At 45.3% G+C, this 27,904-nt stretch overlaps 2 protein-coding genes across 10 annotated transcripts in view; both read right to left on the minus strand.

The window, feature by feature from the left end:
* Positions 1–380: 380 nt before the first annotated feature.
* On the minus strand, positions 381–14,766 carry ROGDI (rogdi atypical leucine zipper). Of its 3 annotated transcripts, none has more exons than XM_086759741.1 (11): positions 14,690–14,766; positions 11,881–11,952; positions 10,628–10,710; positions 9,199–9,253; positions 8,574–8,654; positions 5,847–5,942; positions 3,991–4,065; positions 3,315–3,428; positions 2,510–2,559; positions 1,840–1,966; positions 381–1,288 (listed from the first exon to the last, which is right to left on the minus strand). In XM_086759741.1, exons 1-11 carry the CDS (start codon positions 14,729–14,731, stop codon positions 1,247–1,249), a joined length of 837 nt encoding a protein of 278 aa, XP_086615867.1. In that variant the 5' UTR covers positions 14,732–14,766; the 3' UTR covers positions 381–1,246. The 3 variants fall into 3 exon arrangements, with proteins under 3 accessions (XP_086615867.1, XP_086615866.1, XP_086615864.1); XM_086759740.1 differs by having other exon boundaries at positions 1,840–1,874; positions 3,991–4,089; XM_086759738.1 differs by having other exon boundaries at positions 3,991–4,089.
* Positions 14,767–15,427: 661 nt separating this feature from the next.
* The window catches only part of GLYR1 (glyoxylate reductase 1 homolog), a 28,463-nt gene continuing 15,986 nt past the window's right edge, over positions 15,428–27,904 (minus strand). For 5 of the 7 annotated variants that reach the window (XM_086760235.1, XM_086760229.1, XM_086760232.1 and 2 more), the window contains 11 exons: positions 27,641–27,727; positions 26,648–26,704; positions 25,518–25,568; positions 25,318–25,391; positions 23,381–23,480; positions 22,079–22,189; positions 21,668–21,769; positions 20,419–20,581; positions 19,818–19,997; positions 19,192–19,316; positions 15,428–18,833 (listed from right to left, as the gene is read on the minus strand). In XM_086760235.1, coding sequence (XP_086616361.1) covers positions 18,759–18,833; positions 19,192–19,316; positions 19,818–19,997; positions 20,419–20,581; positions 21,668–21,769; positions 22,079–22,189; positions 23,381–23,480; positions 25,318–25,391; positions 25,518–25,568; positions 26,648–26,704; positions 27,641–27,727 — 1,125 coding nt within the window. In that variant the 3' untranslated portion in view covers positions 15,428–18,758. Of the gene's footprint in view, positions 18,834–19,191; positions 19,317–19,817; positions 19,998–20,418; positions 20,582–21,667; positions 21,770–22,075; positions 22,190–23,380; positions 23,481–25,317; positions 25,392–25,517; positions 25,569–26,647; positions 26,705–27,640; positions 27,728–27,904 lie in introns of all 7 variants that reach the window. The other 2 variants (XM_086760230.1, XM_086760231.1) reach the window with 2 other exon arrangements.

Genomic DNA, 27,904 nt, shown 5'->3' on the forward strand with positions numbered 1-27,904 from the left:
AGCCACCAGTTACACAGGCTGGATAGGGCTAACTGGAGCCAAGCAGCAGACAGGTGATTCTTCCTGATCACTTGACAGCGAGCACCATGAGCCAACCCAAGCAGTCTCAGTACCTACAGCCTCTTCCAAATGTGACCATCAAGGGAAGTTTGGAGAAGTATTTCAGGTATACTCGGTGTCAGATAGCACTGGGCTGAGGCTACACAAACCAGGCCCAGCCTTCAAAATGCTGTCCAGGTCTGCCCTCAGAGACCACTACCGTCCTCCCAGTAAGGCAAACAGTAATCCTGCATGCATAACTAAGAACAGCCACTCACTAGTAAAAGAGCACACAATCTTTGACACTTTCGTTCCCAGCACTGACAACTCACAGGAGCATGGTAGGTCTGAGTATCTTTATTTCACAGTTATCAATGGCTAGAGGGATGAGTTACATACTCATGTATGCTGCCACAGGTAGGCAGCAAATCATACTAACAAGGTGGTACTCACTCTGGGTTTAATGACAGGATGTGAGACCGCACAGCTGTGCTCAAGGTATTGAGGCAACTCCAAATGCTGGCAGTGAAAACAAGATACTAATCCTGGAAAAAACTAATTGGCCCAACTAGAGTTTAGGAGAAAAAAAATATATTATCACATTGATGCTGGGGGGGGGGGGGGGAGAAAAGAAAAAAAGAGTTCAAACAGCAGCAAGTAAGAATGTCCCCAAAGGGGAATCAGTAACACGGGCATGTACAGAACAGGTAGGAGAGGGAGAAGCTCAGGGCTAGTCACAAGCACAGCTGGACCAGATCACAACAACATACTTCACTACATGGAGGAACATGCCCTACACTTTTCGTAGTGTGTTAAATTAGTCTGTCTTCATCCCTTCCCAGCCAGCTCACAGTCCAGCAGTTAGTTACAGCACTGTGTGCAAATACAGTTAGAGCAGTCCACAGCTCCCCATCCCTTGTAATGCACTAGTGTAATTAATCAGAGGGTTGGAAAGGGTAAGCCAGACATGCACATGAGAACAAAGACAGGTGGAAGCTCTTGCCAACCACATAGCATTGCTTGGTGCCCTGCAGTCCCAGAGAAGGCTACTGAAGTTGTGTTTCTGGATACACTGGCCCTACCCTATGGAGGGCCACGTGGTAGCAAACAACAGCACTCCTCAGGATGACCTGGACTCAGCTGGCATGTTGAAAGCAAACAGGGAGACACTGGAAGTGCTCTAACGGCATAGGCACTCCACAGAAAATTAATATGGCCTGTAGTTCCAGTAACTGCAGAAAACAGAGATCTGGAAAGCAAGAAGAAAAGCAGGTAAGTTCCTGTATCCCTTGGGTCATAGAAGAAAGAGCAAATAATGCGTGTGTGAAGATTGAGCTTTACAGCATTATGCATTTCCACTCTGCACTGCAGAAGGGCAGATTTGCTGCTATTGTCACTGAAGAGGCGTGGAGCATGAAGTTACTTGCTCAAGGTGGCAGCCAGGTCAGCTGCAGAGCTGGAACTGAACATTGGTCTACTGGAATCCAGTTTGCAGAGGTCTCTGAACACTCTGGTATTTTCTCACATCCATCTCATGCCTGAGAACACAAAAGTGTCCACCTGCTCCTCTCCATCTAGCCACTAGTTCAACACACACATCTGCCACACTACTACACTTATCCCAGATGGCTGTTTGCTAGGCAGTGCTAGCCAGCTCCCTGGCTCCAGAGCATTGACTCATCACTTGTTTTCAGTTTCTCCGGAAGTTGTACTGAATAACATCACAATCTATTTTTAGGAGATCTGAGGTCCTCTCAAAATCCAGAGTTAAAAACAAAGCCCCTTCTCTAAGGCCATTACCTTGTCCTTCAGTTGCTGGCAAAGCTGCAGTGAAACTGTGAAGAAGACAAGGACATCATTTAACCATGAGATAACACATTCCACTTTATGGACCTGGCTGACTTCATAGCGCTGGCTGCCAAACTCACTGGAGTGGGGGAAAAAAGAGCACAGCTTCACACACAACAGCACAGAACACAAAACTCAGTTGTCCTCCATTCTCACAGAAGAGACCATTATGATTTCTACCACATTTAAAACAGCACCTGGTAAAATTATAGAATGCAAACTCTCAGTCTACCTCTGACCAGATTTAGAATTAAGCTAAATCTAATAAGAGTTAAGGCAGAAGCTTTAGCACTTTCCAGAGGCACAAAGGCAGGAAATGCAGATGGCAATGCCAATAACCTAATGTTCATTGTGGCTGACAACTCTGATGTCTAGACAAACTCGTAGCACTGGATGTGTGGGCTGTATCCTGAAAAGCCACACCTTTGGGCCTTTATGACCAAGTCATTAAAGAAACACTATTATGAGCACCCGTGCATTCACAGGCACAGCCACAGCAAGTGACTCAGTCCAGCTTCTCCACTTAACAGAAGCTATAAGCAAAACTGCGTACAGCCATTTGCATCTCATCCTCAGCATACTCCTACACCTGTTACACAGCCCTTGTAGTGACTGTACTTACAACATGGCTCCAGGGTTGTGTAAAATGGATCCTCCAGCAGGTCTGAAGTTCTAGAGTAGAAGGAAAAGGTCACTAGGATTTTTACGCAGTAAACAAACTACTCATAAGGAGGACGTTTAAGGTTTGCACTTTCAGTAGCCTGACATTAAGAAATGTCTATACTGTCTCTGCCCGAATACTCTGTTCATATGGAATCCATGTCATTTGATCCCTTCCTGCTCCTTCATTAAAAAAATTCTGCACAGAGGCAGAGTCCAACATAGCTCCAAATTCTAGCATCACAAAAATAAGATGAGAAGATCCAGAAGAAAAACAAAAGATAGATTCCAGGAAAAATGCAGGACTGCATTTCATAAAACTTAAGAGTTTAATTCTGTTTTTATAGGACATGAAGCTGACCCAAATGCAACATGTGAAGCAGAAAAGTAGCCATCAAAACTCCATTTAGAAAACCTTCTAAACCATGCTACATCAATGTAAACTGGATTAATACAATTACGTCCTTCCAAAATTAAGCAAAATTCTCAAACTATATTGTAAGATAAAGCATTACTTGGCAAAAAATAGTTACTGGCTTTCTCCAGAGCACTGGTATTTTCCTTTGGGCTAAGTGACCGTGCCCCAGACTAGGTTTAGAGCCAGTGTTCTGTCTGCAGCAGATCTAAACACAGACACTTAACACCAGTTTCAGTCATTTCTGTATTATCTTATGCATATAACATTGTACCATGTAGCAGTGCGATCTCCTCACAGTGGGACGTAGGGAGAGGTGAATAAACAAAGCTAAAGAAATAGTAGGCGTCACCTTGGTTGTGCTGGGCTGCAGCACATGGAGTTGGTAGACAGTCAGGCACAGCTTATTCAGGTTAATATAGAAATTCACAAGGATGTCTGGAGGCAGAGCAGGGGTGAACATTTTCTGGTGAGAAAATAAGTAGTTTCTTTGTCAGTGAAAGAACCTGTCCTGATTTTCCCTCATCCCTTACTAAACGAGCTGACTTTCGCTTCCAAGATTTCTTCTTCTGTACAGGGGCGACTGATACTGACTGGAAAATCACTACCTTTTTCTAAGCTATACTACAGTTAGTACCTCATAGTGAGAGGGACGTTAAGAAAGAAACAAAGACTTGCGCAGCTTGCAGGCAACAGTTGTTCCTCTTACTGCACACATCATGGTTTGCACATGATGGGGACAAAAAAGGATGGAGCGGTGTTCACAAGGGCAAATCATCCCTGGACGAGCTTCCTGGGCGAAGAACAGAACTTACTCTCTGAGAACCAGAGTCCTCATGCCCAAGTCATCTGCTTTCCCACATGAAGATACAGAGCAGCCAAAAATGCTCAGGTTTTACACCTACTTCAGCTCTCTCTTTCTGCCTCAGGAGACACCTCAGAAATGCACTTGCACCAGGATGCAGCACAATAGCCTAACCGTTGCACGCTGCCAGACTGTATGGAGATCTAGACCATGAAATACTTACTGTGAGACCACTGGAGGCAATCTCTGGTAGAGTCAGGGTAGCTGGAGTGGTAAGCCGATTTCGGGCTCTTGAGAGCTGTAACATCACCGCATCCATAAGCTACAAGGTAATGTACAGTACACTGCTGAGTGGAAGTTCCTAGACGGCTCTGGATAGCGTGCTGCAGAATCCCACAGCCTTTTGCAAGTGTTACAACAACAACCACCACCCCTGCCTCTGCCCTTTCAGGAGTTCAGAGACATTTTGGCAAGGGGTGGCTCCCACACAAATGCAGTTTAGCCATTGCCACCATCACAGAGAGGTAGGTAAGTTGTTACCACTGTCACTGAGACAGGCCAGGAGCGTTTAATACCAGGGACTGAAGTGAGAACAGCTATTCATTAGAAAAATAAGAAGAGAATATGAGATCAATTACTGATGCCAGAGGAGCATCAACAAACTCATCATCAGCTCTTCTGAAAAGCAGGCGTTAATGAAAACCAACAAGCTGTGTTCTTGTTCTCCCCTTTCCCTCATCATGGGTACAACAACTGCTGAATGGGCCTCTCATTCATAACCATCTATGAGCTAGGGCACTAGGGAAAAGAACCAGCTCATTGTGAGTTCAGTCCTGCCAGAAACCACAGTTCAAAGGCTCTATTCACGCAGACTTCCTTCTCCAGAAATAAAGCAAGAAGCAACATATGCCTGTTACAGAGCTCATAAAATCACAGAACAGTTCAGGTGGGAAGGGAGCGTTAAAAACCACCCAGTCCAACCCCCCTGCCAGGAGCAGGGACATCTCCAACCAGATCAGGTTGCTCAGAGCCCCGGCCAACCTGGCCTGGAATGTTTCCAGGGTGGCATCCACCACCTCTCTGGGCAACCTGGACCAGTGTGCCACCACCCTCAGCATAAAACATTTCTTCCTTAGGTCCAGTCTGAATCTGCCTCCCTCTATTTTAAACCCTGACCCCTCGTCCTGTCACACCCAGCCCTGCTGAAGAGTCTCTCCCCACCTTTCCCACCAGCCCCCTTTAGGCACTGGGAGCCGCTCTCAGATCTCCCCGGAGCCTCCTCTTCTCCAGGCTGAACAGCCCCAGCTCTCTCAGCCTGGCCTCACAGCAGAGCTGCTCCAGCCCTCCCATCATCTGCGTGGCTTTCTCATGATTGTTAAGATGAAGGCGTTTCATATCATGACTAATTTCTGCCCCCTACTTCAATCCAAAAGTAAAAAGGAAATAGTTTTATTATCTAGCTTCTTCGTATTAGCAGCCATTGCCCATGTGGAGACTAAAAAGTTTTAGATTTCTCATGTTTGATATTGTGACGGATGCTAATGAGTAAGTCAAAACTCTCGTTCTGGTAGCTTCAGGGAGCATTTCCAAGCAGAGGGCTGGGCTTTACTGCCACACAGCAGCTGGTCTGTATCAGACAGCCTCAACTGCTACTAGCAAGTGAGAAGTCACTTTAAAATCGTCAGTAAATCACAAGCACTAACTGTAATCTTTTGTTTGCTGATGATTGCCTCACTTCTTTCCCCAAAAACACTGACTGACAGGGAAGAGCATGAGCTGTGTAAACTCATCATCCAAAAAAGATCAAGGGAGATGCTCCCAGAATATCACTGCTGTGCAACAGGGCACTGACTGCTCAGATCACCATTCACCATGATGTACAACCCTGTTACTGATGCTAAACTGGTATAGATTCATATCAAATATAAGGTCACATGACATTCCTTGACACTGGCACATATGGGTACAACTGGGGAATTCATTTCCAGTAAGACTCAAGACAGCAATGTGCATTAACTATGTTTAAAATAAAAAAAAAAATGCACGTTCCTACCCAAGTAGATAGGGCTTTCTCCTCACCTTGAGGACCTCCGAGCCTGTTGTGAACTGGTAGTTTACATCTCTGTTCATGAGCAGGTAAATGGCTTGGTTAACATGGTTTCTAGCATCCTGGATCTGCAAAGATAGAAATGCAGCCCTATTAAAGACACACTCTCTATAACACACAAGGGAAGTAGAGGTTTCCCTGATTATCTCGTTGGCCCTAAGAAAATGGTGACTTCTCAAATGTTAAAGGCCTTTTCTCTCCAAGTACCAGACACTTGCTAACGCAAATCTTCCACTGCTGCCCCGATGCATTATTTGGTTCTTCACTCAAGGACTGGAGATGCAAAATAGTATGATAGCTACAACCTGGATTGACAATAAAAATATTGCTGCTGCCCTGAAGGAACAGTGACATTAGACACTCTCATCCGAGGAAGACTCTGATCACGACTGTTCAGGTAGGAATTTTCACTGTCAATGGTATACAGCAGTCAGGCCTAGCAACATGAATACTGACTTCTTCCTTAGGAACTATTAGAGCTATAACCATTGACGTAAATTACATCAATAGCAGCAGTGAGCAGCAAACACTGATTTCTAACATCAGTCTCTGGCAGTATTCCAGAGTTTTCTAAACCAGAATTGTTGGGCTTGAGAGTTATCTCCAGCATCAAGAAGCTGCCATCGTGCCACTTATGTGGAACTTAGAATCACAGAATCTTTAAGGTTGGAAAACATCTCTAAGATCATCAAGTCCAACCATCAACCCAATACCACCATGTCCACTAAACCATGTCCTGAAGTGCCATGTCTACACATTCTTTGAACGCCTCCACCACTTCCCTGGGCAGCCTGTTCCAGTGCCTGACCACACTTTTGGTAAAGAAATTTTTCCTAATATCCAATCTAAACCTCCCCTGCCGCAACTTGAGGCCATTTCAGCTCAAGTTCCTCTCAAGCAAGACCACTCGCAGCCAGGAGACAATTATCAAAACAAGGTTAATAGGTGTATCCCAGTGCTTTCATGGGAGCAAGGACAAACCAGAGGAAGAAGAAAATGGCCCTGTGAGAAAGTGACTTGTGTTCAGTTCCAGACAGCAGAATGAAAATTGAAAAAAAGCAAAGGGGTAAATCAGAGGGTGCAATAAATGGAAAAGGTAAGCAGGGAAGCCTGTTTGAGAGGTGGCTGCTGGTAGACAGGTCATACAGCATGGGATATTTGCAGTTTGATACATCTACACTGCTCCCCAGCAACCCCAGATCCCAGCTCAGCCTTGTAGAGGCCTCCTTGGCATAGATCTGGGCACTGGTTCCTTCTCATCCGGAGCTCAGGGATCACAGAATAGTCCTGCTCTTAGAAAGCACAAGGCACTGGAGGCTACAGAGAGAAGAGAGAGATGATAAAGTCCACTGTCAGACTACAGAAAGACTCTGCAAGTACTTGGGCTATGGCATCTCCAAACATCATCACCTCCAGCCTTTACATCTCCCAGACGCTTTTGAGGAGGCTAAGTGGTTCCTGGCAGTGTTACCCAACCCAGCAATGCCAAACCTACTATTATAACGACTTGCTTCATTCCCACCCCGCCTTGGTTTTGCTCTGTTTTCTAACCAGGTTCCTCAAAACTTGTGTGCCTGCACTTGTGTTCCTTGAAAATGTGCCTATATTACAACTTCTTACTGATGACTTGACTTTGCACAGACAAACAAAACTCCAGCTGGCACCACTAACTTGGGGAAGAAACTCACAATACTTCAAGATGCTAATTTTTAATTCGCAGGACAAAGATCTCCATGCAATCACTGTAAACACTTCTGCACAGAGTCCTTTAGGCACTCACATTCTGCATCTGAACAACATTAGAACACAAAACTCTTCCAAGTAAATAAGGGAAGGTGTTTTCCTTAAAAGCCGGAAGAAGACTGTCAATCAGGCAGCAGTACAAAACATCCGGAAAATAGGATGCAGTGCTGAGTGTTATCAGAAAAACTTCCTTGCCTTGTGGCAAGGCATAAACTCAGTCAAGTTTGGCATTAATATTTCAAGTACACAATTTTCTAGATTTCTACCAAGTTACCAGGCAGAGCTTTCATTCCACTGCCAAAGCAGCTGTTGGAAATTGCACTGAAGACCAAATGCACTGATGACCTAGAAAAACCTGAGCCATGGTGTAGTGAAAGACATCTTTCCTCAACCCACTCAGCTATGACACAGTAACTATGGGAAACTACATCTTAAGGATCAGGCACTAGATCAGGTGCTGAAATCAGGCATCTCCCAGCTAAATGGTGGTAAAGAGATTCAGCGTTCCGGATAGCCACATCCCTTTAACTCCTTAACAGAGGGAACTCAGCTATGCTACAAGAGCACAATGCAGTGGTATTTGTTCTTAGCATAAAGAAACGTTTCCCTAAGAGAATGAGAGCAAGCTACTCAAAGCTTCTGGAGTTGCTCTTTGCCCTGCTAGCCTCGGTTTTACAAGCAGACACAAGGCCAGTACTGTACAGGCACCCTAGGCACTCCTTTTAAAGGATTATGACTGCTATGCAGACAGTCTTCAGCTCACCAGTTCTTCAGAAACAAGCAGAAGCCATCTCTCTCTTTCCTAGAACCATAACTGAATTTAATTGCATGTTTCCTCCCTTAGATTTTATCACTGGAGCTAATGTGGGACAGACATAACCTTCTCTCTCAGAAAGCAAGCTACTGCTTGGAGGCACAGACACCACAGAGGAGTAGGCATCTAAAGTTAACAGTACCTGCTGCAATTTCCACTGCTTGTCTTCCCGAAATGCAAAGTGCAGAAGCTGATTATTTCTGGGCATTTTCAGATTAACGTCCTTGAAGAAAGAAACAAACATATGAGAGCAAGCATCCCCGTAAGCAGAACATGGAGACTGCCAATCCCACTCCACTCTGTCTCCCAGCCCATCTCGGCAGGCTGATTTCAGCAGTCCTGGCATGGCCAGAACCTCAGTCCTCCTACAGGAAAATGCTAATACAAAGGATAAGTTAAAAGGCATTTAGTGAATTGCGATCCAGGTAAGATGCACAACCTCACCTCAGAAGGCCCCCAAGGAAATTTGATATTACACAACAAAGACAGTAAAGGCAAGGAATCCCCAGGAAAGCTGACTCCACCACTAACTACAGAGTGTGTGTTGGGGGCGGGAGGGTATGTTAGATGCTAGATCTTGACAAATTTCAAGAGTTGCTGAAACATTAAGATTTTAAGATCTATTAGGGAAGACTGACAAACAATACTTATTGATCACTGGTAAAGCATAACAAGGATGACCTCTCCCTTGAGGTTATCAAAGTGCAATAAGGATGACTCCCATCCCTTGATGGTAGTACAAAGCAAGAAGCACGGCAAGTACTCACAGCTTGACACAGGGCATCTCCCTGCAGCGTCAACACACCTTTCACCTGGTCTGTGCTGGAATGAGAAGAAGGATCTGGGCAACACAAGTCACAGGAGGCAAGAGACACGTACCGAAATTGCCAACCCTCCCTGTCCCATGCAGCTTCCTTCCAGGGGTCAGCTGGGGGATGCAGATGAACTCTACACACACTTTCAAGTTCCCAGCTGTTGGCTGCAGCCGGCTGCTGTCATACTCTTTATGAGCCACCTCACTCTAACTGCCCTGCCTAAAATATTACGTTCATTTCTGATCCTATGCTTATTTCTTGTATTACATATCAACAACTTGGTTGCTGTTACAAACAGCTCTAGCAGGCACAAACACAAGGTATTAGATGAATTATTGACCTTGGAGTGCTACCTGGTTCATATGGGAGTTGAAAGCTACAAACCCTACCCTGCCCCACTCCAATAAGCAAAAAGAAAAACCCTAAATAAACAAAAAAAAAAAAAAAAAAACCCACACCTCAAACCCTTTAAAAGGTTCTGCAAGATGGCTCAAATCTACAACGAATGCTAGGGGAAGACTGAAGCACCTGGGCCTTCAAGAACTCAGGTTAGCCATACCTTACATTTTAATACCCTAGACAGAGATTCTTTAGATCAACATTTCTTAAGATCCACCTTGCAACAACAATGAATAAAAACTAGAATCAACTTTAACACTTTAAGATCTGAAGAATTCAACCTTCAAACCCAATACAGAATACTTGCACCATTCTATAAAATGCTCACCATGTTGTTTCTAAGGACTAAGGTCTCCTACTTCACAATCTCTACCAGAGTGCAACTATTTAAGACTGAGGCCTGCGCTGAAGGTCAAAAAATTGACAGCTGTTTCAAGAGAACTACACTTCTACAGCACCTTCTGCACAGCTCTCAGTTTGCTCTATACCAAGGAGATTTATTATTGCTGTTTTAGGGAGATTAGGACAAAGGTTAAGATTTGTCCACAGTCAGAGTTAGAAACTGAGCCAAGAGCAGAATTCAGGTCTTGTAACTTGCAACTCCCTGTGCCCAGAATCAGAAATATGCCCCTTGGCAAAACTGTCGACAGCAGCACGTGGTTGGAAATCAATTACTCTATCAGAGGTGTCAGTGAGAAACAGCACGAGTCTGGCTAAGGCAGCCCCTAGAACATTGCTACAGACTGTTAATTAACCTGTCATGAGAGTTTGTTTTCCTTAAGGTGAAATCTCATATTAAAGAAAACACCTTTACTCTGGCGTGCTGTAGAGATCTTTGCCACAGACGCTCAAGGAACAACGCCCTAAGCTACAGAGGGAAGCCACCAGCACAAGCACAGGCACCTCGGGGAGCAGGGGCAGCACCTCCCACCAGAGCGATCCACTGACCACCACAGACCCACTGATCGCCACCACCACTTACCCCGATGTGCTCAGCACAAAGTTCTCCTGCTTGACGGCTCCTCCTGAGCCACTGGTGGGCAGGGCAAACCGGTGAGAGGCCTCCTGCCCAAGAGAGGACATAGTGAGTGCTGGAGCCCAGCCCGCCACAAACCAGGAACAAAGATGAAGCAAGAGCAGAAATGCAGATGCTGGCAAGTGGCCGAATGCGGAGTGGTCACCTTTGCAAGCCTGCTGCAATTCATCTAGCAGAGCACACAGATTTTCCCTGATCCTCCTGCAGGACAGGCGCAGCCCAGGATAAGGCTCAGTGCATGCAGCTCATGGCAAAAGGTGTCAGAAATCCCGCATTCCAGCTCCACACCCCGGAGCCGGGAGGGCTGGCCAGTGCCCAGAGTGGTCGCCAAGCTGTCAGCAGCAGGAGCAGCACTCTGCACAGCTCCGCCCTGCATGCCATCGGGCACTGTGGAACTGCCACCTTCTCAGCGTGCTTGCTGCTCCGGCTGCGCCGCCAGTCCCTTACACACATGGGAAGCCTGCAGTGAAAGCCAGCCCTCCGGACTGGTTATACTGGCTGGTGACTGTCCTTCAATCACACTTCACCCTAAAAACTGTAACAAATTCTTCAAAACAGATACCGCAAGTTATTATCACCTGCTACTGAGTCACATCCTGGGTCAGCACTCCAGCACTCGCCCCTCACCTCCACATTTTTTCCCCTGCTCTTGCATCACCCAGTAACCCCCACCAAAACCTCACAGCGTTAAGCAGCTGGGCCTGTTAAAAACTAACCTAGCAGGAGAGTGGTGAACTCTCATGCACGCAATCCACTTTGGCCAGTTCAGGCCTGGTTCAGCTGAACACTTTACGCCTCTGGGTACTGGGCAGATACTGGCAGAGAAGTGGGGATATCAAGTGAAGGACAGTTTTGAATGAGGAGAGTGCATGCTACTAATTACTGCACAAGGAGTAGTTAAAGGCTATCATGCTTGTTTCCACCATCACTTGACAGAGCTACAGCCAGATCCAGACTCTCTATTCCAGAACACATCTCAGGCAAACATCTGGCTGCCTCCACGTGCCTTTTCAAAGCAGTTCTATCAGCAAAAAGGGTCAAGAGCAGAGAAATCTAGGGGAAATCAGCTTTATTGTGAATCCTCAACATCAAAGGGCAAGCAAACACTTGGGATATTACTGGACATCTACCACCATTCTTCACTTGGGGGAGCAAACAAACCCACAACACGAAAAACCGATGAAGCAAATTAACCTTACCTTCAAAATATCCTGTAGCTGTTTCAAAACAGCATGGACCTCTTCTTGTAAAAGCCATTTAAATTCTTCTTCCTACATTGTGGAAAGATAGCAGTGGAATCATTAGAAATCAAACACTGGAAATAAATCTCTCAGACACATATGAATATTATTTAAGTTCTAAGCAAACTGCTACGTCCACGTTGTTTACATCTCATGCTAGAGGGAGAAGAAAAATATTGCCTCCTGATTTGTTGAAAGGCCTTACTCTCCACTTCTCTCCCCCAGCCAAATGATTCGTCCGCATTCTTGTTTTGACTTTGTGTAGCAAAGCAGCATTCCAAGTCACTGTACCAATCACAGAATTAGGAAAGAACAGGCATCATGGGATGTGAATTTCAGAACAAAGTACAGACCCTGCTGCTTAAAAATCTGGGGCATCTTTTTAAGTTGCTGTGGTGGGCTGAGCTTGGCTGGCAGGCCACCAGACACCCACCCAACCTCTCCCACTCCCCCTCCTCAACAGGACAGGGGGAGGAAATAAGATGTAAAGCTTGTGAGTGGAGATAAAGACAGGGAGGTCCCTTACCAATTACCATCACAGGTGAAACAGACTCAACTTGCAGACAAATTTGTTTCCAATTAGACAGTCAGAAACAAAGACAAAAATTAAAATGCTCCTCCTCCCCAGTAGCATTTTTCCAAGCAACGGCAGCCTAAAAATAAAGCAAGCTAAACTGAAGAGAGGGTGGGGAGAGAGAAAGGCTGAGGACTCCAAATCATCTGGGCAAATTCAGTAACAAACAAAATGTTTGATCTGATGACACACCATCTCAGGCCTCAATCAGTTGTCTGCTACAGAAAAGCCTGTGTAAAGCAGATCCTCAAACCACAACCCACAAGACCCCATGCAGAAGATCATCAGAAAAGTGAGGTTAGAAGCGAGCGAGGGACAAAGAGGAGACTCACGCTTGCTACCCTGTAAGAGAGGAGAAATTTTCCATGTGGAAAGTACTGGAAGGGAATGAATTGAGCAGGCTGTGGATAGAAACATTGGAAAGGTGTGGCCAACTCAGAAATTTAACCCTATGGTTTCTCCGCTAGACAGTTCCCGTTCACTATGAGAAACACAAAATAACTACTCGCTGATGCGTCATCACCTCATGCAAGAGTTATCTGAACAAAGAGTAGGACAAGGACGGTTTTGTTTCAACAAACATTCACCCAAAGGAAACACACGCAACAAACCTAGGTAGGATTCTCTGCTATCCTTCAAACCAGTGTGGGTGCAGGACCCCTGACTTTCACCAGTTAATCCTGTTTTGGGTTTCTGGGCATCATATTGACATATTGGATTCCTTGCTCTTTTGTCCTCCACAACACTCGCTCTCCTCCAGGTTCCCAAACGAACAGAAATCACACAGGTAAAGCAGAACCTCCACTACCCCACCGTCGCCACGCAGATGTTTCTACTTCACATCATCACGGGTGTTTTTCATCCCCCCTAGTGACAGCAGAAGATCTTCCCCCCTAGTATTAATTTCACACTATGTCAAGTTCATTCACCATGTCTGTGTGCTGCACACCTGCATTTCTGAGGAATGCTAATCATATCATTCCAAACCACATTTATTTTTGAAAAATCTGTTTTTCATATGCAGCTTTCCAACCAGTTGCATCTCTAAAATCCCCTCCCTAGATAGGAAGTTTTTCCTGCTTCTTGCAGCTCACGTCCCTGGAGATGTCTGCAGGGTCGTACCTTCAACAGGCAAACAGGGCTGCTTTGACAGGCCTGCCTGCCATTTGCTAGGTTCAGTCTTTCATCAAGCAGCGTGCTGGACAAATTATGACAAAACCAAGGTCACGTAGCATGGCTCGTTGCTTCCCGTTAGCATGGCTGCCCCCGGTACTGACCTGCCACCGCGCCCAGCCCAGGCCAACGCATGGAGTGGCATCAATTGCAACTCGCCCCCGGCACTGCTCAGGGGAGACCGCAAAAGTGGGAGTGACGCATGGATCAAACTCTACAACTTGGAGAGAGTTCTAAAGCAGGCATGTTTATTTGGCACCGGGTGCATGGGGAATCACTCCTCCAAAAGCACGCACACCGACAGCATGTTTTACCAAAAATTTATCCGGTGCAGGTATACATATTCGTAGGATTGCACAATACAGACATACATGTGCATGAGTGAGGCAGGGTTATTAAAAAAACCACTTGCGTTAGCATTTCAGATCTGTCTCTGGTGGTCGTTTACTTCTCCAGGGGTCTGATCTTCCTCGAGATGAACTTCAGTCATTCACCCATGCTGGCCTTTCGCTTGGGGATTTCAGCAGTTTCCCGACTTCTGACCGAACCTGGGGTGGAACTGACATTCTGTCCTTTGCTAGACATACCAGTCCTTGACAAATACCAGTTTCTTGACAAATACCAGTCCCTGATAAGTGAGTTTCAAGGCAGACAGGATTGCTAGGCATTACCTAGCAGTTAGTCTCCTAAATCAAGCAATACTTGGCAGACAGTTAATTCCCTATATCAGGGGTGTGGAGGGAGTCGCGGCCCTGAGGGCCGCACGGCAACTGAGCCCGCGGCCGGCCCGAACGCAAGGCCGGGTTCACGGGCACCCACGCGCCCTCCCGCCGCGGCCCCGCGCTGACCGGGCGGCCCTCAGAGAGAGAAGCTGGGGACAGGGAGCGGCCTCGCCGCCGCCCGGGCCCGACCAGCCGGGACGGGGTATGCCAGGGACCCGGCAGGGCCGCCACCGCCCGCGGCCAGGCCGCTGCCGCTGGCCGGTCGTCCCGCCAACGCCGAGCCCAGCGCCGGACTCACCAGCACTGCCCGCTCCGCCGCGCTCGCCATGGCGGCCGCCATACCGCCACTCGCCCCGCCCCCTCACGGCGCCCTCGGCCGCCCCGATTGGCTACGGGCACCGCCCCTCAGCCCGCCCGCACCGCCCCGCTGCGGCACGGCCTCCGCCCGGCAACGCAGCCGAGGCAGCGCCTGATTGGGCAGCACCGCTCCGCTCTCGCAAGCGCGGCGTGACGCCAGACGGGGGCGCGCAGGTCTGCTCTGTTCGCAGCCGCGGTGGGGGTGACAGCGGGCGGGGTGTAAGAATCCTCAAAAAGGGGTAAAGACATGCGAGTCTCATCGGTTTCTTCTCAAAATTTTGAAATCGAAATACATTTATACAGTCACTCAAGCCAGTATAAGGAGGGATACTGCAGACAGGGCGCCTGGGTCACCAGGCCCCCAACGCTTAGGCAGCACAGGAGTCACCACACCGGGAAGGCCCGGGCCTCCAGCTCTCGGCATTCTGTGCGTTAAAACCAGGCCGCCCTCCTCCTGCCCGTCCGCATGCACGCAGCCCTCTGCATGCGAGGGCTGGAATTTATCCAGCTTCGTCCTTTGCAGAAGCCTGATCTTGTCAGTGGGGCACTACAGGGACCAAAATGCTCTCACAATTGCTGCTTTTCCACAACTCTGACTTCCGAGCGTTTTGAGGAACGCACATCTCTCTTTGACCTCACAATATAAGTCTGAGATGCTTTAGAAACTGCCACAGGAACATTGTGTTACCAAGAAAGGTTTTATTCTTTTTGCCAGTAGCTTTGTTAATTGCACAAAAAAAAAAAAAAAAATCTTTGTTCTGCCATTTAAACATTTTCACACATCCTATTCTGAATGACAAACGTTAATTAAAAACAAGGCAAAAAAAATAAAAATTCACAACCTTAATTAACTATAGGATCTATCACTGAGGAAAAAAAAAGAAACTGCGTTTCTTACAAGCTTTTCACAAGTGTCACATTTTCTCTTTAAAAAGGAGGGAGTCAAAAAATTGCTAAAACAGAAATCCTCATAAAAAGAACTTTACAGAATTGTCAACAATATTAAGACAACATTGACTAACCAGTTTTATTAGAGCATCTCTCAATCCACAGCTTCCCCTCCCCCCAGCTCCCACTCCTTCCCTCCCCAAATCTCAGGCCTAGGAACAGATTAAGATCCATGATAAGAGGCTACAGATATAAATACAAGAATCTGAGTGAGAGTGACACGAGTCAATCCCAAACAGCATCTGAAACAGTCCCCTTTTCACCATTTCCATCCCTCCTCCTCACTTCGCATCCACTTCAGAGCTCTCTGTCTCCTCCTGCTCCTCCCTGGCTTATCTGTGATTGTAGAGCTGGCTACATCCAGCTACCTCACCAGAACGCCGCAGTCAGACTTTCCCAGGATAAATTACAGTGTTTAACTAGTCTGCGCCTGCCACTCCCACATGAATAAAGATCTCCATTTTGAGAGCTACAGTATTTCTGGAAAACAAAACCCGCATCAGTGAGCTGCCTAGGGAGCGGTTCGCCCTCTCACAAATATGGTTCTTTGAATTCACTACGAAATACACATCACAGGACTTGAGAGCTCCTTTTGTATTCTCACTCTGCCCAGAGGCACCACAAAGTAAGAAAGAGGGAGATTCTCCATTACCTTTGCTCAGACCCATTCACTTTTACTCTGGCCCAAGAGACCTCTGCAGGGCCAGGTGAGGGATGCTGCTGCACTGGCTCAGCACAGTTCCACTCTCAACCGAACCTGAAACTGTACCTCCCTCTTCCTCCCGAAAGATTTCTTACACTATAAAACCTGTGGTCTTATCTCCTGCCCCCAAAAACACAGTTTCCCCCAGACACCCTCAATACACAAATCACAATAAGTGATTTCTTAACTGCGGCATGTTTAAGCAAGGACTTCTGACGCTAATAGCTGAGTTCTTCTGGATGGGGGAAGCGCAAGTGTGTCAAAAGCAAGCTAATGGCTGGTTTTCCTGGGTAGTTATATGTGCCTTTAACATGAGTATCTACATGCTGCCAAAGAAACATGTATGTATAACTAGTATTGTTCACATATACCACTGACAAATGGGAAAAGTGATGTCTAACAGATCTATTACTAAGTGTTTACCACAGGACAGAATGCGTAACACAATATTAGCCCACACATAACAGTGATCACAGGAGGTGAAATATTCAACAAAGTAACATTTACAGCATTAGGCATTAGGTGTTGTGATTTGTAATGAGTATCTGATACGTTCTGTTTCTTAATAAGGTACCCCTGAACCATATGAACATGCTGCACAAAGCAGGATTGGTAAGAAATCCTAACCTACAGGAAAATTTCCCTACACAGCCATTAAGTTCCTAGAAAAATAAGATACTGGGAGGGACAGACCTCACAGATTTCAAGGAACGTGGTCTAATTTGAAATTGCTTGCTTTCCTTTCAGAATCCAAATGGAGGAGATTCTGCTACTGAGAAGTGATTTTGGCCAATAAAGTTTCCTGCTGGCATTTTACTAACTCTCACATCTAAAATGCAAGAACCCTCCTAAAAGGCTAATACTGAGAACAACTAAAAAAAAAAAAAAACCCCAAACAAAAAAAACCCATGCTCTGTGCATTTTTACAGAGACAGGCATCCTTTGGACTCTGGGTTGCTCTGGTGCCAACACTGAGAGCATCTCTACTCTCGAGCCTTGGCATCTGCAGTTCAAGTCCCACATTTCTAGACTGAAGCTCAGCAGTGGTCTTAGCCTCCCATTTTACTTAGCAGTCTTTCCACAAGTTGGTATCTGTCCACAAGCAGAGTCACAGGTACAGGGAAAAGTCTCAGCCTGTGCTCATGTTGTACCCAGAGTAGTAACACTAAAAAGATGTATGGAAAATCTGACGTGTATAAAGATCACAAATCAGTACACAAAATGTCCCTGTGAGGTAGGTAATCATCAGCCACCTTTAAAGATGGGCAAACAGGCTAAGATACACAATGACCACGCAAAGGCCAGAGAGAGTACATGGAAAGGAGCTCAGGATCCTCAGTCTCTTGGCTCTACGATCATTCCTCTCGCCTTTTTCAGGCTCATCACTCTGCTTGTGACACTGCTACAGCCCAAGACACCTTTGTAATTGTTAACTACAAGGGTGTCAAAAAAAAAGAAAAGAAAAAAGCAAGCTAAGGTCAGGAGCAACCCTAAGGTTTGTTCCTTCCCCAGATAAAGTATCTCTGGCCCAGTTTTAGGCTTATGTTTCTCTTTCAGTTTTCTATGCAAATATGTTGATCTCCAATGCTGTCTGTGGGACGGGCAGCTGTGATTAGCCTTTTAGGAGGCTCATGTACTCTGACATTCTCTCATGTTCAGTACAGTTTGTGTTCCCTAAGTTATAGTTGTCTGTACAGGGGAAGACATGGATGCAATCTATTCTTTACAGTACAAGGAATTCCTCCATCGGGGTGCTGGGGAGGTGGAAGTTTAAAAAGAAACAGAATCAAGACAGTGTTGCATGCAACCCAATTACCTTCTGGAACTGCCATTCTCCTCCATGGGAGGTGCTTTGTTCTCTAACAGTGGCCAATTAACAGGAATGCTCCTCACCTTACTTGAGACCAAGGACTTTAGTGATATTCACAGGTAGATAGCATGTTATGTCACCTGTCCTCTTGATGCAGAGAGTCCGACACACGCATTATTTCACAGCAAAGGAGAAAAGATATCATTAGGAACAGCATCTTGGACAAGCATACAAAGAGGAAAAAAGCAGCCAAGCAGCAGATTTCTGGCAGAGTTGCCTCAGAGCTTCTGAACAAGCCGCCACTGTTCTGTTCCATGACTGTCAGTGCATGGCATGGATTTTTCTAATTAGACTGCAACAATCCAAGCCCCCTCCTCCCCCCCTTCTGCCACCAGGGGAAGGCTCACTGCAGCAGCTGCCTCCGTGGCAGATCTCAAAGTCTGTATAAAAGGAAATGGAGAGACAGAGATGGACTGGTCCAGAGTTAAAACCCAGTATCATAATAATATTAACCAATAATCATAGTATTAACAGTAAGAACGGTGCAGCCTAGTGGATGTAGGCCCTGTACACTGCAGACATGTCGTTGTCTGATTGGTCCAATGCTTTTGCTCGTTTGTAGACCTAGAGAAGATAAATTGGAAAAGGATCAGTGCCTGCTCTTCTGTGAAGCCTTTCCCTAGCAGAAAAATCACTTTGTTGACCATTACAAACCAGAGAACTACATAGTATGTAAAGTAATTAAGAGGAGTGCGGATCAGAACACTCTAGGTCTCATTGAGGCCATCTGTGTTTACTGATGGGACTTTCTAAAGAGTTTACAATCAAAACAAATCCAATTCCATCCTAGTCAAAATATATTTCAATCGCTCTTCCCTTGTCTTAGGGATGATGTAATTCTTCAACTTTTGTCTCTTGCTGACAAATGGCTCTACTGAAGAAATGCTGAGTAACAAATATCCGAACACTGAACAACTCTTACCTCATTGGCAGCAGCTGCCATGGGAGTTGGGTGGTTGACAGAATCGCCCAGTGCAATAGCTAATCTAAGATCCTTCTGTATGTATTTCAGGTAGAAATCAGGTTTAAAGTTTCCTTGCAAGATATCTGTCGAGAGGAATGCGTGCAAAAAATAAGCATGACAAAAGTTAATCAAGCCCACACTGCAAGGGCATGCAATTCAACCCCAAACTTCCCTTTCCCATGCTGATCACCAGGAACACTGCTTTTGGCTCTTCTGTTTCTCTGCTCTCTGTCTTCATCCGGCCACAACAAATAACATCACTATTGCCCACTGACAACGTGGGCTCAGATCTCTAAGCAGCTTGTCCTCCATTTCACTTACTACCCTACCCCAATGAAATCCTCACTGTGAACTCAAGTCCTAAGCAGGCTGTAGATAATGCAGAGCTGGAGGTGTGTTCTCAGAAGCCCTGGCTATGAAGGGGAAGGAATAAGAACTCAGCTCTTCGTTTTCAAAATGCTTAAAATACCCAGAATCCTAGGCAGATGAACACGAGACGGTTATTTTCTCCCTTCTGCCACTATCTGAAATGCTGCTAGGCTGTGGCAAATGTCCCATAATAAAACAATGTAAGAGAACTTTACTTTGGCATTTCTGGTCCAGGAAGATGCTGGCAAGTTGTCCCTGATTGAGGATATCCAGAAGGGTCTGTTGGGACTGGCCAGTCACCTGAGCCAAAGTCAGTCCTTCTGCTATCGTTGCCATGAAGCTGCCTTGGACCATGTTCACAATCAGCATCATCTTGGCAGCATTGCCTACTTCACCTGGGAGCGAGACATACCATTGGGCATTCCTCCAGAAGAGATACGCCAGCCTTGCTCTCCCATCCCACACAGTATTAACAGTACCAGGCTCTTCATATCAAGCACTTGGCAGCTCTCCCTTCCCCTGAAAGACTTCAGAACATTTACCCATTTTCCAAACACTCAAAAGGGAAGAGAGAAATTAAGTATGACTTAAAAGAAAAAGGATCACAGATCCTCCAAAATGAGGCAGTATTCAAGAAAAGAAAACTTAGGCTGGAAGCTCTGAAATAGGCCAAGTTCCAGAAGAGCAGGCCAGTTTCCTGTAGTGCCCAAGGAGACAAGAAATAGATTACATATATGCCTCTCAGACTCCTTGCTGGAATTCCCAGTCCTTGTACTGACTAAGAAACCCCTGTTAGGCCCTTCGTGTTTCAATTACCTAGAAAAAAAGAGGTCTTCCCCATCGCTTGGAAACAGCTACTGCAGTCCTCATATAAACCCCTGTCGCCAGCTGCCAGGATCACAAGCATCCCATCATTAGACAGCTGCTGATTTCCTGAGACCGGTGCTTCCAAAAAGCGACCACCCCGAGACACTATCACCTGGAAAAAGAGCATCTCTGATTAGCTCTGCCTGAACAGCATGCGTTGATGCTGAGTAGGCAGCACAGCAAGATTGTTTAGGGCATTCCTGTCCCAGAGGATAGAATTTTAAAGCAGAACAAATAGCTCAGACATACAAACAGGAGAGGAAAGCACTAACACCTCACGCTGCATCCTGCAAAGGGTACTCAAGACCAAAAGTTGCCTTCACACTCCAGCAACACTTTCCTGCACCCATCACTACTGCGCATATTTTAAGCGGCTGAACTTACATGCTTTTGCCATGGCACCCTGTGGACCAATGGCCAAGGAACCAGTGCTGAAGTTGTCCATGTGCTGCAGGAATCTCAGAAGATTAACTGTTAGGATCTCTTCTCCCTTTTCCCCAAAGAGGAAAAGCCTTTGACAGATCTCTTCAGCCAGAAGTTTACTAGTATGTATGACTCTTCATTCTCCAAATTCACGTTACACACTACTGCATCACCAATATGTCTGCTTAAAGCTCCACCAAAACTAGCTGCCCTTCCTCATGCAACAACACACACTGCCTTTAGGGCAGAGGATAGCAATCAAGACGCCAAAGAAGAAATCAAAGATACCACATTAGAAATAATGAGAGCACTTCTACAGAAATCCTCTCCATAACAATATTTCTACAGAATGAGACATGAAGGCACTATTTTTCCCCAACCAGAACACTTAAAATAAGCAGATTATGCATTTTATCAGTTTAAGGAAAATTATTGATCCACACAGTGCTTTCTCCTCCAGTTTGATATAGAATACCAATCTGGTTATAAATACTTCTTAAGGGAAGAAAATTTGGCTGGCTATTTGCACTGGTGCCAGCTAACAGCCCTATCAAATCTACAAGCTTTGCTTTACCACATCTCATCCAACTTTGTTTGCTGGTTAAGATTCAACAGGTTATTTTGTGTTATTTGCCTGGGACTTGAGTGTCTCCTAAAAGGAGCCCCAAAATCTTCAGGCACATCTTTATTACCCACAGCTTACTGTCTGAAGCAACAAGAACTGCAGCACTCCTGCTGAATCACAGATGTTAGAAGTTCAGTTCAATGTGATCACCTGGGCCAACTCTGTGACTGTATCTGCATCCACGGTGGACATATCCACATAACACTTCCCTGGGCGAATCCCCTGCAACACTCCACTCGGACCAAGTACCAGCTGTGGGGAACAGAAGAGCGGTAAAGCAATAGGGTGTCTGCAAAGAAACTCCAATCCTGCAGGACAGCAGTTCAAGATTGCCTGGCACAGCAGTGGTAGACTCCTAAAGGGATATCTAAACTACCCCCCCTGCCACCCGCCATTTTTCAAAAAGTATTATTTTTTTGTAGGACATTTATTTTTATGTAGCTGCAGAGCTCAGCATCTACAACGACCCAGACTACCATGGTTAGTGGGAATCAGAACTGGCATTCAGTGACTGTATCTTGTAGTCTAGCTAGTGGAGGAAAAATAAGAGCTAATCCTTACATCCTTTGCTGCTTTTGGATCTGATACACAGGCAAAGGTGATGTCACAGGTGGAGACAACTTCAGCGGGGGTTCTTCCTAGCCGTGCCCCCTCCTGGATGAACAAATCACACTGCAAAAGTCACAAATCCAAACATAAGAAAAATGTTTGAGAGCAAATGCGTTCTCTACATTTTGCTGAAACAAACTCTGTTGCTGGACCCAACTCAAAAGGAGTGAGGCATGTTAATTACATAGCAACTGGGCTATCTTCTGTTAGTTTGTCCCCACGCACGCACAGGGCTCTTTTGCAGCTTTTCTGAAACCCCAAGTGAAGAACTTCAAAAGACAGACAAAGGAAAAGAGAACGCTTAGGTGAAATGAAACAAGATTGAATGTTGCAGGTCTCTGAGAAGAGGTGAGGGAAAAAAAAAAAAAACACTTAACAGACATAGCAAAAAGGTGTTACTGGACAGTAAACAGGAAGACACATAGCTGAGACTGACACGTGCTGTAACGGTCTGCTGCTTCAAAATCTTAGCTCCTTCTTACCCTATGCCCTCATACCATCCATGTTTTGCAGTTAGGAAAAAAAATAATCATTCAATCCCTTTTAACACAGTAACCACAATGTCTTTCTTGCCTTTGATATTCCAAAATATCAACCGAGTACTACATCTAAGCCAGTTACCTACTTTTACTCCTCCACTACAAAGAATAATGCTGGCTAGAATATAAGTGTAATAAGCTCCATTTTCACTTTGAATACATCTATAAAACTCTTCTCATCCTGGTCTTACGACACAGCAGGTTTTCAGCAGAACCTTTGTTACCAAAACATGAACAGCACAACCGATGTGTAGATCAATCTGTGGTCAAGCCGTGCATCTCACCACGCCATTCCCAGGATCAAGTCCCCAGCACTGGGTCTTTTTGTCCAGCTCCATGACACAATGACTTGGCTATTTACATCAGCAGTATTTCCAGAACCACTTTACATTGCATTCCTCAACACACAGACAAGGTTGTTAGTTTTTCTGGCAGCTCTCTCATCTCTTGAGAGAGCAAAATGGCAACGGGGTGGGGACTGTTCACATAAGAGTGACCATAGTAGGACAGACTGCAGCTTCAGCTAGTGAAAAATGGCCAGCAACAAGTACCTGGCAGATAATACTAGAATAAGGTGGCAAGCATATACTTTGGTTTCTTTGAGATCCTCTCCCAGGCACCACCAACTGGTGACTCCAGGCCTCCTTGAGCTAGAGGTGGTGACTTCATGTTTAGAAAAGGTTAAGTATCATCTTTACCTTAAGCACATGCCTACCTTCTCAGCAGTCCGGTTCCAGACAGTGACAGTGTGACCCATCTTCAGTAAGTTGGAGACAATGCCACTTCCCATCAGGCCAAGTCCCAGAAATCCTATCCTGAGGGGAAGAGGTAAACATGAATGCGACAGAAAGCAATTGCTGTCAGCCTCTCACAATCTTGGAAATGATAAGGACCAGGCCCTGGAGCATCACCAGCAAAAAAAAAAAAATACCAAAACCACAACAAAACCAAACATGCCCCACTGTGGCCACAGCTAGAATGGGCAGATACTGAGCTTTAAAGACAAGCTGGTATTTATTTTTCTTACTAACCATCCATAACAATTTCCTGAAGGAAGTCTTTAGTCTGCTTCAGAAGACTACCTAAATATTAAAAGGTTTTGGTAGTCTGGGGTTTGTTTGTTTATTGGGGGTGGGGAGGTGTTTGTTTGGGGTTTGTTTTACTAAAATTGCTGCTCTTGTGTTTTCTGTTGCCAGCCATTACCTTACTGAAGATAAAGGGAACATTTAGAGATCAGCAGGTGCTTCTCTAATTAATCTTCTGATTTTAAAACTAAATGACATGTACAATTACTTGCTTATGCTATTGAATGACACATTACAACCTGTATTTTAATGAAGCTCAGCAAGGACTACTGGGCTAAGCATCATGCACAGACCAAAGACCCTGCTCCATAGCTGTGATTTTGGACAGACACAGAAAGAAAGGAAGTAAAAGGCCAGTACAGGTATCATGAGCGACAGTACAATAGTCCCAGATACCAGCTGCCTTCCCCCCTGCCTCCCCCCCACACACCTCAAAGCTGGAGTTTTGCTCCCCTGCTTCAAGAAAGAAACAACACACTAACAAGTTCCATGCCTACAGTTACTTGCAACAAGAATTCCTTTGCAGTCGTTGCAAGGATCCTTTTTATACATCATGCAGCTAGCTTCATACCAAAACCACAATTTTAGTAGAAGACTCTGAATTGTTCAGTTACACATCTGATGTAACTTCATGACGAAACCTGCCTGGCAATTCCCCAGTTAATTCTTCAGAATTAGCCACGCTACAGATGCGCTGTGGCTTTCACAAGCCACCTGCACTCTTCCAGCTAGCCATGCCACCTTTTGGTAGAGGAGCAAACCAATTTAGATAGGTCAGAGTAGGTCACTACAGGCTTCTTAAACAGCCCAAACAAGGCCTACCTATTTTCAAGTCTCTAAAACAGAGGAGATGTTCTCTCTCTCCCAACCCACCCTTTCCTGAGAGACTGTTTTACCTGAACAGCTTCATTGTTACTTTGGTTCCCCTGAAGTACAGTTAAGAACTGACATCCCATGAGAAAGACCCCAACAGCAAACAGCAAGCTGTGGCTTGAACTCAATTTGAACAGAGCGGAAATTACAGAGTGAAACAGGAAGCTCAAGTTAGGCTTCTCTCACTCTAGAAAGGAGAAGGGGGATGTTAGAAGAAACCAGAAAGCTCACGGGCTAAACAGCAAAGCTCTTGTGCTGGGAGAACACGCCTCCCTCTTCCTCTTGTCTACTACATGCTCAGGAGAGCAATTAAATAACTCCAGTCAACTGCCAGGCACCAACCAGAGAAAGATATCCTTTTATCTCTCTGCCTCATACAGCATTCAGAAATCCTGCTGCTTAACGTTCTGCAGTATGCCCTACAGGAAAAGGGCAACTGCAGAAAAGCCTTGAATTGCAAATGTATCCAGGCCAGACCATATTCTGGATGTTTCTACTGGACAGCCCCTGCTTGTTTATAGCTGCCTCCCTCCCCCTCGGCCCCCCAAATCAGAGTTTCACACAAGGACAGAGGAGATTGTTAGAGGGAAACTGAGGTTTATTTATTGTCAGTGACAAGCTGATAATGGCTGCATGTATGAGCTGGGAAGAAGAAAAAGGAAAGGAAATGGCTGAAGTGCATTGGAGATCTTACTTTTTGTCTGTAGGTGTGATACTGCCATTGACTGCTGTGCTGTCTGCTGCCTGGATGGAGGTGGATCCTGTTTCCTGGGTGGGATGGGGGAAGGAGAGGAGGGGAAAAAAAAAAAAAAAAAAAAAAAAAAAAAAGCTCTGGAGGAACTGCAAGTCCTCATGAAAATATGGAAAATCCATCAAAACCAAGATTTGCCTTACCTCTTCACAAACTTTCAGCTTCTTTGTGATAGCTTGATAGCAGACAGCTGGCTGCATGGAGAAGACAAAGCATTTAAAAGTGCTGATTTGCTCTCCTGAGCAAACAGACCATATCCTTGTTAGAGAGAAACAGGCAGCTCACTCACCCACCACCATCTGCAAAGCAGGAAAACTTTCACGGTTCCCTCAATGGGAGAAAAGAAAACCAAAAACCTATTACAACATACTAAGCTCTTCTTTCCCACTGTGCCCCAGCATTTCAGCCTTTCTTCCGATACAGATACTGCAAACTCCTTTCTGTAGTTCACACATCAGACAGGCTCCTCCAGAGGCAAGATCCAGGGCATCCCTACTCTCACATTTGTCAAAGAAAACAGAAATCTCTATAGCCTGCTATAGAGCACCTTGCCTCAAGTCTATGCTCAGTATGTCAATGCAGCTGTGGAAGCAAAACCTTGTTAATATGAGAACGCATGCTGCTTTCAACAAACATTAAGGTGAAGGCTGCTCCCTCCCATGCTGCTTACTGTGGCCTTGTTTAGGTTAAAACTGTTAGCTACTCTTAATCCTTCTGCCTCTGCCCAGATCCTCAGCTAGATATAAATCCTTTTTCATTTAATTTGATCTTTCCTTTTCCTCCTGATGTTCACTGCTGAAGATAAAATCCTGCAAGGCTTCTGACTCTCAGGAGATAAATTGTCTATATTTTACAAGGAGCTTTTCTGGTCCTGGAAATTCTCCTACCATATGCAGTTAATTGACAAATTCATTCAGATGAAGGAACTGGTAGGACAACCAAAGACAACCAAACAACAGGAGTTTTAAACAGCAAAACAGCTTTTCCTACCCCTCAATGCTCAATCTACAGAATTTACTACAACAGGTCTGTAAAATACTGGTGCTAGATAATCTTTAATTACTTAAACTATTCACATGTACTCCATGCTAAATCATTCTAAACCTTAAGGTTAGGAAGTAACTGAACTACAAGATTGCACATGAGAATCTAATTGCTGCTAGCCCCCAAAGAACAGAGCTCTTTATGCACACTCCTTGCACTTAGTCCCAGCAAAGGGCAGGTTGCCAAGCTAGACAGACCAGCAGAATGATCTCATCTGCCAAATCCTCACCTTCTCTGTCTGGCTTAGCAGGAAGTGATGAAAGTGTGGATCACTGTCCTTCACGGGCTACAAAGAGAGAAAGTAGAGGCTCAGAATCATTCCCAGAGAGTCACTGAGCAACCACAGCTCAATTCTCTTGTTCTCCCAAGCTGCACAAGAACAATAGCTTAAGGTGGAAAATACAAAATGTTATCAACTGTACCAAGCACCCTCTTTCAATTTAGCAGTTTATGTTGTGTTTCATTCTCAAAACCAGAGCCATTCAATTCAAATTCCTCCATTTTGGACATCTTTAGGAAAACCAAATAAGATTATGAGCAAGATTAACATAGGAGCAAGGGATCTCACACCCTGCTTCTTCCTCTTCCCAAGGGAATGAAAAAACTTGTTTTTCCAGCTTCCAAGGAACTCTTTAAAACAACATTCTGGGGACTGGCTGGAGATACACCTAGCACTGTCACATGCTAGGCAAATCCACATTAACAGTAACAAGGACTGCAGGCCCAGGTATCTCACCTCCCTGACGAGCATTATACGCGCTAGCCTAAAGTCACACTGCTCCTACTCTGTTTTACTGATCACTTATTTATTTATGCACAAAAATGAAAGGTTTACAAAAGCTGCTTATGAGGGAAATCAAATGAAACCACCCCATATGATTGTATCCAGACAGGGAGAGACTATCCACATCATCTCCACCAGTTTTGGGAAGCCAGTGCCAGAAATACTTTTGAAACAAGAAGTGCAAAAATGAGTGCAGTAAGTTAAGTGTGAATCTGCAAATGGTTCCACAAATACTGAAATCTCATTCCCCAGCATAGTTCTTAAGTACACAGGCTATCGTCTAGCCTTGTTACACTACAGAATGATAGAATGAGAGTGTCTTATTTTGTTCCCACAGGAGGAAGAGAAGATCTCACTATTTTACAGCCCAGACAAAAGGTTCTACATTTGCTTACACAAGCTCAGTTCCTAGATTGCATATGTTGTGAAGTTTCTCACCTCACTGACGCTTGGTGGCCATTTAAATCCAGCCACTGTTCCAGTCATCACTCTCTTCACTGTACTTGATTCTGGAATTGTAAGGTCCTGAGGAGACAAAAGGAGGATCAGAAAGAGCTTACAACCTGGCTCACTGGCTGGCCACAGCACGTTGATCACATGAGCACACATAGAGTTTTGAAAAGCAGTACAAATGCCTTCCATTTCACAAGTCTTTGCATGAAGAGTTCATATTTAAACAGACAGTGTATTATCAACACAGAT

Source organism: Chlamydotis macqueenii, chromosome 15 (assembly GCF_036417535.1).
Source record: "Chlamydotis macqueenii isolate bChlMac1 chromosome 15, bChlMac1.mat, whole genome shotgun sequence".
Classification (NCBI taxonomy): domain Eukaryota; kingdom Metazoa; phylum Chordata; class Aves; order Otidiformes; family Otididae; genus Chlamydotis; species Chlamydotis macqueenii.